The 13,723-nt window shown below is 46.8% G+C and overlaps 1 protein-coding gene across 2 annotated transcripts in view; it reads left to right on the forward strand.

Annotated features, from left to right (window-relative positions):
• The window catches only part of ABAT (4-aminobutyrate aminotransferase), a 96,942-nt gene that overhangs the window by 46,244 nt on the left and 36,975 nt on the right, over nucleotides 1-13,723 (forward strand). For both annotated transcript variants that reach the window (XM_049903205.1, XM_049903204.1), the window contains exon 2: nucleotides 12,555-12,668. In XM_049903205.1, the coding sequence (XP_049759162.1) occupies nucleotides 12,599-12,668 (70 nt within the window). In that variant the 5' untranslated portion in view covers nucleotides 12,555-12,598. The remainder of the gene's footprint in view (nucleotides 1-12,554; nucleotides 12,669-13,723) is intronic.

Below are 13,723 nucleotides of genomic sequence, written 5' to 3' on the forward strand. Positions count from 1 at the left end.
TAGTTGATTCCGACTCATAGTGACCCTATAGGACAGAGTAGAACTGTCGCATATGGTTTTCAAGGAGTGCCTGGTGGATTTGAACTGCTGACCTCTTGGTTAGCTGCCGTAGCTCTTGACCACTACGCCACCAGGGTTTATACCACAAGTGGTTAGCTTTAAAGAACAGAAATGTATTTTTTCACTTCTACCAGTACCACTACCAGTTGCTGCCAAGTTGAATCCAATTCGTGGTGACCCCATGTGTGTCAGTTTAGAACTGTGTTCCATTGGGTTTTCAATGCCTGAAATTTTTGAAATAGATTGCCAAGCATTTCTTCTGTGATGCCTCTGGATGAACTCCACTCTCCAACCTTTCAGTTCTTTTGTGTGTAGTGGTGTCTGTCTTCCCATGGTGACAGACACTCCCATGGTGTCTGTCTTCCCACCTGTGTGCTTCTCTCTGTCTATGCTGGTGTTTTTATAACTCAGAAGGGATTAGGTTTAGGACCCACCCCACACTGATGCAGCCTTGTTAACAAGAGAAACCCACCTATTTCCATACAGGGTCATATTTACAGGTACCCATAACCCATTGCCATCAAGTCGATTCTGACTTATAGTGACCCTACAGGACAGGGTAGAACTGCCCCATACGGTTTCCAAGGAGTGCCTGGTGGATTTGAACTGCCGACCCTTTGCTTAGCAGCTGTAGCTCTTAACCAGTACGCCACCAGGGTTTCGATTTAGAGGTACAGGTGTTAGGATTTCAAGACGTATTTGGGGGATGCAATTTAATCCATAATGCACTCTGTTTTCTACTCTGTAAAATGAGAATAGTCACACTTGCCTTCCAGGATTAGATGAGAAAGTGTGTCTGAGGCCTTGACGTAGTAGACATTCATGCGTTAAATCACCACAGGTGCATCAATGGGAGATCCTTTGCATTACTGAAAAGATGTTTTCAAGGAAATGTAGAAATATTGTCAGGCACATGCCATAACTCCAGCCACCAACATAGTGTTTCCATGTCGTGAGCCACACAGACCTTGAAAGAAACGAAAGATTCATTTGTAATACATGGTGGTATTTGCAAACTTAGCAGTTCCTGGAGTCCAGGAAAGTGGTTTCTTTTCTCTAAACGAGAACTGTATCTCCCCCATCACGCTGACCTCATTAGCTTGTTTGCTGCCGGTCCTGCCCCACTAGAACACGGTGTCCTGAGCACGGAGTAGGACATGTCCCTGTGCACGGCAGCATCTCCAATGCTCAGGACAGGTGCTCAGCAAACCCTGTGGCACTGAACAAACAGACTGTAAAAATTGAACTTTCTTTGGCTTCGGACTGAGGTTGCTTCTTCGATTTGGTGCCAGCATCCTTCATAAACCAGATTCTGTTTAATCTGAAGCTCCGTCTTCCTTGTAGGAATCCAGAACTGGCTCACCCACTTGCAGATGTCTCTTTCTTGCATATCTCTTGCCCTAGAACAATGGCTCTATGTCTCTTGCAGTCAGAGGGCTCGGATTTGAAGCCTAATGTGTCCTGTAACTTACTGACTTCTAGCAATGAAATAGTCATGCTCCCTGCATACACGATTTTGTTGTTGGTAGTAGTGGTCACCAACCAGTCAATTCCAACTCATGATGATACATGATTTGATCTCACCTAATGGGAAACCTTGGTGGCATAGTGGTTGAGAGTTCGGCTGCTAACCAAAAGGTCAGCAGTTCAAATCCACCAGGCACTCCTTGGAAACCCTATGGACCAGCTCTACTCTGTCCTATAGCGTCGCTATGAGTTGGAATCAACTCGGCGGCAACGAGTTTTTTTTTGTTTGTTTGTTAATTCTTCACTGAAAATCAACTTGACAGTACCTAACAACAAGAATAATGCTTCCTATGTGGAGAAGTGGTGGTTCAGTGGTAGAATTCTCACCTTACATGTGGGAGACCCAGGTTCGATTCCCAGCCAATATACCTCATGGGCAGCCACCACCTGTCAGTGGAGGCTTCTGTGTTGCTGTGATGCTGAACAAGTTTTAGCAGAGCTTTTAGACTAAGACAGACTAGGAGAAAGGCCTGGCTAGCTACTTCCAAAAATCAGCCAATGAAAACCCTGTGGATCACAATGGTCCAATAAGCAACCGATCGTGGGCGTGGCACGTAGGGTTGCCATGAGTCCAGGGCCAACTTGATGATAGCTAACAATAACAACAGTAATTCCTCTTGATGGAAGCCTGGCAGGGAGGCCGAAGGTTAGTGAGACTGAGGCATGAGGATGAAAGAGGCTGAGGTAGCTTCAGCCAGCTTTTCTCTCATGGAACCTGGAAGTTCAGGCTCTTCGCAGGATCCCTGGGTGCAAAAATAGCCCTTCTGGCACTTCAGGTCAGAGTAGAAATGCCTGCTGTCCTAGTCATCTAGTACTGCTATAACAGAAACACCTCAAGTGGATGGCTTTGACAATCAAAAATTTATTTTCTCACAGCCTAGAGGCTAGAAGTCCAAATTCAGGGCACCATTTCCAGGGGAAGACTCTTTGTTGGTTCTGAGGGAAGGTTCTTGTCATCAATCTTCCCCTACCTGGTCTAGGAGCTTCTCAGTGCAGTCACCCTGGATCCAGAGAACACGCTTCACTCCTGGTGGTTCTTTTTTGGTCATATGAGGTCCCTCTCCTCTCTGCTCCATTCTCTCTTTTATATCTCAAAAGATAGTGACTCATTTCCTGAATAAACTGAACAGTATGAAGACCAGTGTAGCAGGGGCGGGGGTTTAGGGACCATGGTTTCAGGGGACATCTAAGTCAATTGGCATAATAAAATCTTTTAAGAAAACATTCTGCATCCCACTTTGGAGTGGTGTCTGGGGTCTTATACGCTAGCAAGCGGCCATCTAAGATGCATCAACGGGTCTCAACCCACCTGGAGCAAAGGAGAGTGAAGAATACCAAAGGCACAGGATAATTATGAGCCGAAGAGACAGAAAGGTCCACATAAACCAGAGACTACATCAGCCTGAGACCAGAAGAACTAGATGGTGCCCGGCTACAACCGATGACTGCCCTGATAGGGAACACAACAAAGAACCCCTGAGGAAGCAGGAGAGCAGTTGGATGCAGACCTCAAATTCTCATAAAAAGACCAGACTTAATGGTCTGACTGAGACTAGAATGACCCCAGAGGTCATGGTCCCCAGACCTTCTGTTAGCCCAAGACAGGAACCATTCCTAAAGCTAACTCTTCAGACAGGGATCGGACTAGACTATGGGATAGAAAATGATACTGGTGAAGAATGAGCTTCTTGGTTCAAGCAGACATGTGAGGCTATGTCAGCATCTCCTGTCTGAAGGGGAGAAAAGAGTGTAGAGAGGGTCATAAGCTGACCAAACAGACTCGAAAAAGAGGAGGGAGGGAGTGTTCTGTCTCATTAGGGAGAGAGCAATTAGGAGTATATAGCAAGGTGTTTATAAATTTTTGTATGAGAATCTGACTTGATTTGTAAACTTTCACTTAAAGCACAATAAAAATTAAAAAAAAAAAAGACATTGACTCAAGACACAACCGAATCCTGTAGACTGAGTCCTCATTAACATAACTGCCACTCATCCTGCCTCATTAACATCATAGAGGTTAGGGTTTACAACACATAGGAAAATTACATCAGATCACAAAATGGAGGGCAACCATGCAATACTGGGAATCATGGCCTAGCCAAGTTCACACACATTTTGGGGGGACACAGATCAATCCATACATAACACCTTCACTAGGAAGTAGAAGGGTCTTTGGAAACTGGGAAAAGGGGCTACAACAAGCCATCTCTCTACGTGTTGTGTGCATTCTTCAGTTGGCCCTAACCCAACTGAGTGTTTCATTCCATCCTCGTGACCCAATGAGTAGGCTTCATTCTCCTCATTTTACAGATGAGGAGACTAAGGCCCTGAAGGGTCGTGCAACTTGCCCAGAGTCATCAAACTAATACATGGCACAGCCACGATTTGATCCCATTCTGTCGCATATTCCTTTCTCGCTCCGCCTTCAATCTTTCTTAGAGGCTACCGGTTGGCTCTTTCCAAGAACAGTACTCCTCTCTGCTTATACAAGTCGCTAAAAGAAAAAAAGAACAGTTGCCATCAAGTCAATTCAGACTTATGGCAACTCATATGTTACAGAGTAGAACTGCTCCATAGGATTTTCTTGGCCTTACAGAAACAGATCACCAGGCCTTTCTCCCACAGAGCCAATGGCAGGGCTCGGACCACCAGCTTTGAGGTTAGCAGCAGCTGCTACCTAGGGACCTTATACAAGTTGCTAGTGATTGCATAAGGCCCCAAGAAGCAAGCTATCAGATATTGTGGACGCAGAGACAGAGCTGGAGCCGGTGCTCCAGGCAAAGTCAGGCGAGGGCTCTTGGAGTGGGAACAAAGCAAGCTGGAGCTGGGGCTTGAAGGAAGGGGGCCAGGTCTGAGATAAAGCCTTCTGTCCCAATGCCACCCATCAGGACCCCGTAAATGGGGCCCTGTTAGCCATCTGAAAAGGCCCAGGGTATAGGCTTTATTGGTTGCCATGGCGACCCCTGGTCTTGACAATAGAGGTGCACTTGGCTGTGTGTCATTGTGTCCAAAGCTGACGGCTGGGTCGACAGATGGGATAGGAATGTCCCAAGCCCCTGTCAGCACTTTGTCTCATCCCAAAAGCAGATAGGAAAATGAGAGCAAGCATCTTTAGGGCCCCAGCAAGGACTGGGGGCCCATTTCTAGTCAATGTAAAGATTGGTGTTCACAGACCTGGGGCAGCACATGGAAAGATGAGGCAGACACCATCTTCACACAACATTTGTGGGGCGTTTACTGTTTACTCGACAAAATTGTTGACAGCCAGGCACTCCTCCGGACCTGGGGAACAACAGCATCCACATCCCTTGTCCCAGTTCCTCTGCTATCCCACGAGGTAGACTTGGTTGGTATTATCCCCATTTTACAGATGAGAAAACTGAGGCACAGAGAGGTTATTTAACATGCCCAAGGTCACATGGCAGGTAAGTGGGGACCAGGCTAGACTGGAGGTATGATCCTTGGGCAAAGATTTGGAGGATACGGCGTGGATGAAGAGAAAGAGAAGGGGAAAGACGCTATTTTCACGTCCAGCACCCTACACACCTCCTCTCCAAACGACCACTGCAGGCTTCCTTCTATCTGCATTTTTTGCAATGTTTGACTTTGAAAGGCTAAAACCTTCCATTTCCAGGGACTTGGGGTCACGTGGACCTGGGCTCAAGTACAGGGCCACCATCCACCCCCTATAATGGTGGTTCTCAACCCTGCCTGGGAGGCTTCACTAATGCCCAGATCACTGCCCCAGAGATTCAGGTTTAATGGTCTGGGCTGGGGACCCTGACACAGGTATACACACCCTCGGTGATTCTAACAAGCAGCCAGGGCTGAGAATCGCTGGCTTGCGAGCTCCACGACCATGGCCACCCCCAGTTGCTGTTGAATCAGCTGTGACTCATGATGACCCATGTGTGTCAGAGTGCGACTGTGCTCCGTAGGGTTTGCAATGCCTAATTTTTTAGAAATAGATTGCCAGCTATTTCTTCTGAGGCACCTATGAGTAGACTCAAACCTCCAACCTTTTGGTTAGCAGCATTTGCTGCTACCCAGGGACTCCTACAACCTTGGACAAACCTGTTAAACCTCTGAGCCTCAGTTTCTTCACCTGTAATACGTGGCAAATATTGCAAATGACTCTGATTACACATGGAAGGTATATTACATGTATTAGGCATAACACAGTTTATAAAGAAAATGTTCTACGTTCTACTTTTGTGAGTAGTGTCTGGGGCCTTAAAAGTTGGTGAGCAGCCATATGAGATGCTCCGCTGGCCTCAGCCCTTCAGGAACGTGGGAGAATGAAGAAAACCAAAGACACAGGGAAAGATCTAATGAATCACAACTACCACGGCCTCCACCAAACTGAGCCCAGCACAACTAGATGGTGCCCAGCTATCACCACCGACTGCTCTGACAGGGATCACAATAGTGGTTCTCAGAACTGGAGAAAAATGTAGAACAAAATTCTAACTCAAAAAAAAAAAACAGACTTACTGGTCTGACAGAGACTGGAGACACCCCAAGAGTATGCTCCCCAGACACTCTTTTAGCTCAGTAATGAAATCACTCCTGAGGTTCACCCTTCAGCCAAAGATTAGGCCAGCCCATAAAACAAAACGAAACTAAATAGGCACACCAGCCCAGGGGCAAGGACTAGAAGGCAAGAGGGTCCAGGCAACCCTGTAATGAGGAACCCAGGTTTGAGAAGGGAAGAGTGTTAATATGTCATGGGGTTGACAACCAATGTCACAAAACAATACGTATATTAATTGTTTAATGAGAAACTAGTTTGGTCTGTAAACCTTCATCTAAAGTACAATTTAAAAAAAAAAAATAGCAGCTGATACTTTTACTACTATTCTCCTTCCAGAGCAAACTGGAAGGATTTTGTGCGGTGTGTGTCCTTTCACCTGAATTCACTCTATTGCTTTAAACATTGCACGAAGAATCGCCTGTCTCTTCCAACCACCCCAAACACAAGGCAGATAAGAGGAAGCAGAGAGAACTAATTAGCATTTTAATTAAAGGAAAAGGGATGGGGTGGGGGGACTGGCGCCTAAGCCTGGGACTGAAGAGTCCCTATCTGGCTAGACCAGGGTTTTCAGACTTGTTTTGACTGAGATCCACAGTAACAAATAGAATTTACTGCAAGTGCAGTGAGCCTAAAACCAATTACCCCTACTTGCCATGTGCTCTGATTGTTTCTTTTGTGTTTAATTTATTGATCGGTTCAAATTTCAGTTCTAATCACATCAAGGAGAAAGTCCCAGTTTAATGCTAGCCTGCCTTTAACACCTGTCTCCCATCCTAGTGAACAAACAGTGAGAGCCGGGCCTCAGGCACAAAGCCCTGGGCAGTCAACTGTAGCCAGCTAACTGTAATAACCTGCTTTGATTTTATTATATTCTTTCCCTAAAAAATCCCTAATCACTTTTTATTTGTAGCAAGTGAGACTTTTTTTTTTTTTTTTGTGGTGCTGATTAAAAAGGATTCTTGGAAAGTGACCTTATTTAAATGTTAAAAGTGAGTGGATTTCAAGAAAAATGTAAATACAAGTCAAAAGGTAATCTTAAGAGCAGTGAGGACAAAGCAGTGTGCTGTGTAAAGAACTGAGGGAACCCAGGGGGCGCTTCGGAGTCGGAATCTCAGAGATCAGCCTGCTGCTTTCTCATCAGATTTTGGAATTTCTCAGCCTCTGCTTGGTCCCAAACCCGAGGGAGAGACAGTGCTGGAAAAGTCCTTCCTTCCTACCCCCCAACCCACCCCTCAGGCCACACCTTCCTTTTTCCAGATGTAATCTAGCCGAACTAATAAGCAACATCATGATAAGCAAAGAAAATGTCGAAGTTGTCAAGGATTTTATTTTACCTGGATCCACAATCCACGCCCATGGAAGCAGCAGTCAAGAAATCAAATGATGTATTGTACTGGGCAAATCTGCTGCAAAAGACCCCTTTAAAGTATTCAAAAGCAAAGATGTCACTTTAAGGATAAGATGTGCCTGACCCAAGCCATGGTATTTTCAATCACCTCATATGCATGTGAAAGCTGGACAATGAATAAGGAAGATGGAAAAAGAATTGATGCCTTTGAATTATGACGTTGGCGATGGAATACTGAACATACCATGGACTGCCAGAAGAACAAACCCATCTTGGATGAAGTACAGCCAGAATAGCCTTTAGAAGAGAGGACTGCAAGACTTCATTTCACATACTTTGGACATGTTATCAGGAGGGACCAGTCCCTGGAGAAGGACATCATCCTTGGTAAGGTAGAGGATCATCAAAAGAGAGGAAGAGTCTCAACAACATGGCTCAACACAGTGGCTGTAACAATGGGCTCAAGTGCAAGATGGCACAGGACCGAGTGGTGTTTTCATGCTCTTATACATAGGGTCACTATTGAGTTGGAACCAACTCAGTGCCACCTAACAACAACAATCCAAGTCCAGCAACATTTCAAAGGGCACAGTGGAAAGAACGGGGCTAGATAATAATACTGCTATCATGGGGATAGGAGCAGGGGTTGTGGGACTCACAAGGTGCAATGTTGTGGCGAAGACTCAGTGTCTTAGTCATCTAGTGCTGCCATAACAGAAATACCACAAGTGGATGGCTTTAACAAACAGAAGTTTATTTCTTCTCAGTAAAGTAGGCTAAAAGTCCAAATTCAGGGTGTCGGCTCCAGGGGAAGGCTTTCTCTCTCTGTTGGCCTTCTTATCAAGCTTCCCCCAGACTAGGAGCTTTTCTGAGCAGGGACCCCCAGTCCGAAGGATGCGCTCTGCTCCTGGCACTACTTTCTTGGTGGTACGAGGTACCCAACTCTCTGCTTGCTTCCCTTTCCTTTTATCTCTTGTAAGATAAAAGGTGGTACAGGCCATACCCCAGGGAAACTCCCTTTACATTGAATCAGGGCTGTGACCTTAGTAAGGGTATTACAATCCCACCCTAATCCTCTTTAACATAAAATTATAATCACAAAATGGAGGACAACCACACAATACTGGAAATCATGGCCCAGCCAAATTGATACACACATTTTTTGGAGGGCATAATTCAACCCCTGACACTCAGTACACTAGAACCTCAAGCAGGTTTGCCAGCTGCTCCTCGGAGTCACAAGGGGCCTGAGGAACAATTTGATCCATCATCCCCACTTTCCACTTGAGGAAACTGAGGCTTGGGGAGGGATGTGTCCTTGGCTCTGCCGTAGACAGTCAACGTACCTCGTGGTTTGACACACAGCACACACTTACGGGGTGTTTGTTGAGTGCCTGAGAGTACACTTTTTTTATTGTGGTAAAATACACATAACATGAAATGTACATTTTAACCCTTTTAGAGTGTACAGTTCACTGGCGTTAAGGACATTCACAATGTTGTGCAGCCATCACCTCTGTCTAGTTCCAAGACATTTCATCACCCCCAAAAGAAACCTGTACCCATTTGCAGTTACTCCCTATTCTCTCTCCCCGAGGTCCCTGACAACCACTAATCTGCTTTCTGTCTCCATGGACTTGCCTATTCTGAATAGTCCTTATAAATAGAATCCCACAATATGCGGCCTTTGTGTCTGCCTCCTTTCACTCACCATCATGCTTTCAGAGTTCGTCCATGTTGTAGCACCTCTCAGTACTTCAATCCTTTTTATGGCTGAATAATATCCCATTATATGGATAGACCACACTTTGTTGATCCATTTCTCTGTTGACGACATTTGGTTGTTTCCGCATTTTGGTATTGTGAATAGCGCAGCAATGAATATTTGTGTACAAATTTTTGTGTGGCCATATGTTTTAACTCTTTTGGGTATAAACCTAGGAGCAGAATTGCTGGGTCATATGGTAAGTCTATGTTTAACTTTTGAAGGAGCACATAATTCTTAAAAGAATTCAGAATTCTTAAAGAAACCAATTCCAAGACTGAAGGTTTAGGCCCAGGTCTCTGGTATTTTCTTCCCCATCAACTCCTACCTTTGTAGGTGCCCCCCAACATTCCTTGGGAGCTCCTTTTGTTCCCAGGCTCATTGACATGCTGAATGCATGTCCCTTCCCTAGATAACTCTTCCCGTGGCCTGGCCAAGCATAGACCCTTCTGAATCAGGTGGGAGCTGTTGGGCTCCTCCTCCCCTTCAGAGGGTCTCCAGAGGAAGATGGCCTGTCTGTGGTGTCATCAACAGACGAGGGACCAGGAATTGTTGTATGCGATCAGCTCCAGCTGTCCCTGCCCTGTCCTTCATCTTTCCTTTCCCTCCTCTGGGATTTCTATCCCAGCCACACTTATGTGAGCCACACTCCTTGACCATTCCCTGTCCTTTCACACCTCCGGTCATTTGCTGTTCCCACCTTCTGGAACACCTCCCTTTTCTTCTTTGGCTTCTGAAATCTCCTCATCTTTCAAGGGACAGCTCAAGTGGCACCTCAATGGCGTCTTAACACCTGGCAGAATTAATCACAAAGCACCTTGCTCACACCTGTAGAACGGTCACGATTGCGTTCTGTCGTACGTAGAATTAGTCGTTGATGGTGAACTGCACAATTTTTATATACACATCTTGCTGGGGTTTCTTGTCACAATGGGTAAAGTATTCTAGCACATTGTTGTTAGCTGCTGCCAAGTCAGACCTCAACTCATGGCAACCTCATGGACAACAAAATGAAACACAGCCCAGTTTTGTTCCATCCCCATGATCGGTTGCAAATCAGACCATTGTGATCCATAGGGCTTTCACTGGCTGATTTTTGGAAGCAGATTGCCAGGCCTTTCTTCCTAGTCTTCCTTACTCTGGGAGCTCTGCTGAAACCTGTTCAGCATCAGAGCAATACACAAGGCTCCCCTGACCGACAGGTGGTGACTGTGCTTGAGGGTCATTGGCCAGGAATCAAACCTGGGTCTCTCACATGGAAGGCGAGAATTCTACCACTGACCTGCCAGTGGCCCCTCCTAGTGTATTAATTGCTCCCATTTTTTTCCTTATTCCTCCAACACTGAATTATGAGCTTCAGAAAAAGAGGAGTGTTTTTCTCCATCTTACTTCCCTGTACCTAAATGATGCAGTGCCTTGCCTATCTGAGGTGATTGATTAATTTTTGTTGATGGAATTAGTGGGCAAGAGAGTGAATGAATGACATTAACTCCTAATGTTTGAAGTACGTTGTGCTGAGAATTAATGTCTGGCAGAGATCAGGCTTCGTTAGAAGGTCAGTTTCCACTGCAGGCCATCAAAATGTCACTGAGATGTATTTTCCAATGTGACATTTTCTAAGTGAAAGGGTGCGCGTGTGACTGACTGGTGCAGAATATCCAGTGTTAACATGCGAGCTCTCCAAGATTCACGTTTCCAAACACACGGTCAATAGAAATTGAGTTCTGAGGAGTCTTAAGTGTTCCCGTTCGAGGCAAATGGTTTTAAGTGAGAGACAGGAATTTTCTACATAGTTATTGTCATGAATTGAATTATGTCCCCCCAAAAATGTGTGTATCAACTTGGTTAGGCCATGATTCCCAGTATTGTGTGTTTGTCCTCCATTTTGTGATTGTAATTTTATGTTGGGAGGATGAGGGTGGGATTGTAACACCACCCTTACCCAGGTCACATCCCTGATCCAACCTAAATGGAGTTTCCCTGGGGTGTGGCCTGCACCACCGTTTATCTCTCAAAAGATGAAAGGGAAGCAAGCAGAGAGTCAGGGACCTCATACCACCAAGAAAGCAGCACCGGGAGCAGACCGCGTCCTTTGGACACAGGGCCCCTGCACCTGAGAAGCTCCTCGACCAGCGGAAGATTGAGGACAAGGACCTTCCTCCAGAGCCAAAAGAGAGAGAAAGGCTTCTCCTGGAGCCGACGCCCTGATTTTGGACTTGTAACCTACTAGACTGTGAGAGAATAAATTTCTCTTTGTTAAAGCCATCCACTTGTGGTGTTTCTGTTATGGCAGCACTAGATGACTAAGACGGTTATCATGGTGCTAAATTAACAGGCTTGCAGTGGTGTCACAGAAAGGCCTGGCAATCTGCATCTGTAAGGTTACAGCCAAGAAAACCCTGTGGAGCAGTTCTACCCTGTAACACAAGAGGTCACCATGAGTCAGAATCGTCTCTACAGCAATGGGTTGAGTAATGAATAAATGGAGTCCCTGAGTGGTGCAAACGTTTAACATGTGTGGCTGCTAACCGAAAGATTGGGTGCTCGAGTCCACCCAAGAGGCACCTCAGAAGAAAGGTCTGGAGATCTACTTCCAGAAAATCAGCCACTGAAAACCCTAGGGAGCATGCTTCTACTCTGACACGCATGGGGTCGCCATGAGTCGGAGTCGACTCCAGGGCCACTGGTTTTTTAACGAGTAAAAGCGAGGATAGACAGACCCAAGCAATCCCATTAAAAAAAAAAAAGCCCAGTGCCAAATACCATAACCCCCTCCAAGTGTCTATTTCTTTGTTTGTGAAATAGGATTCCTACTCTACCCTGCTGCATGGTGGAGCAGATTGAGGGGGATAATGTACCCACCCCCCAAATGAGCCCCCTGATACCACAGTGGGTCCCCAGGATTCCCAAATTACCCTGTGACCAATATTCTGCATGGGAACAGGGCAGAGGAAACTTCCATACTGAGTGGCCTCTGTGACTGTGTTTTGGAGGTTCCCCTGGCTAAGTCCTCCCACCCTGCGGAGGATAGGGCTGCCTCACTTGTCCGGAGTGGGTCTGGACACCTGAGGCTGATCTCTCAGCTCGCTCACAGAGGGCTCTCCAGCCAGCTGCATGCCCTCTCTGTTTTTCCATCTAGAAAATGGGCATCATGATCCTTCTTGGGTTTGTGGGAAAGGGCAAATGAAATGGGCTTTGATTAATGTTATTACTCAGCATAAAGGCAAAGGATTGGATGTCAGCAGAGCGTTCGGGACTGTGGGAGAGATGGTGGGGGTGAGACTCTTGGCCGGCCTAAGCGCAGCTCTGCTTTCTTACAGGACGGCAGCGTGTGACGGGGCCTCTGTCCTGAAGGATTGGGACCATGGCATCAAGGCTGCTTACCCGGCAGCTGGCCTCCAGCCTCCAGCACAACTACCGCCTGCTTATGCCCGGTAAACTGAGGTTGTGGCCAGAACTGGGCCTAGTGGGAAGACAGAACCCAGACTCCATTCCTGGTCTGGAAGGTGCTTGGAGCCCTTCCCATCCCCCTTTGTGCTGGGGGCTCCTGCCCCCAGTGGACAGCTCTGCAGTGTGAAAGGAGTTGATCTCTGCAGTAGGTGGCGGCCCCAGGGACTGTTAGGGAAACACGCAGCTGGGGTTGCCTGTCAAAGAACAGAAAAAGCCCTGATGGTCTTTATAATCGGCCTGGAGGCCAATTGTGCTTCATGGGCACCAGTCAGGAGGCACCATCCCAGAAATGGATCCCCTTCCCCGTCCCTCTCCCTCCCCTCCACACAGCCCACTCAGCCAGCCACTGCCACCTGCTCCTTCTTCCACTGCGGCTGCTCTCAACTCCATCCTCTCATCTCACCTCCTGCTTCATGAGCTAACCCGCAGGCAGACCCTCTCCAAGTCTCAGTTTTAACACTGGGCACCATCCTTGCATGCTGTCATTGGCGCCTCCCTCCCAGTGGTCCCACTAGGAAGGCGCTACTGAATCCCCACTTACAGGAGAGGAAACTGAGGCTCAGAGAAGCAAAGTAACTCAAGTGGAGGAGCCCCTTGAATCAAGTCTTTCTGGCTCCAAACGCTGAGTTATTAACCCCCTCTCTGTCCCTCTGCAGCTCTGGGAGCCTGAGACGGCTAACAGCCCCATCTCCCTTTGCACACCCTAGGACCGGCCTCCCACACAGACATAGTCGCTCTGGCTCTGGCCTGGCCAGGAGCTCGGTGCAGGGAGCACCATGAGCCTCCAGCTTTGTCTCCAATTTTCTCAGAGCCCCCTGTGCTTGTCATCGTGGTGCCCTCTCATTGTTACCCTATCTGCAGTGTCGACACTGCTGAAGTGTCCTTGGCTTGCAGGTTAAAACAGTGGTATTCATATCCAGGGTGGGATAAAAGCAGAAGTATTAGTATTACTAGTATTAGTATTAGTAGCAGTATTAGCACTCCTCTCTCAGGAGTATTAGTATGTTTTATAAAAATTGTTTTATTCGGAGTAACTTTA

Source organism: Elephas maximus, chromosome 12 (assembly GCF_024166365.1).
Source record: "Elephas maximus indicus isolate mEleMax1 chromosome 12, mEleMax1 primary haplotype, whole genome shotgun sequence".
Classification (NCBI taxonomy): domain Eukaryota; kingdom Metazoa; phylum Chordata; class Mammalia; order Proboscidea; family Elephantidae; genus Elephas; species Elephas maximus.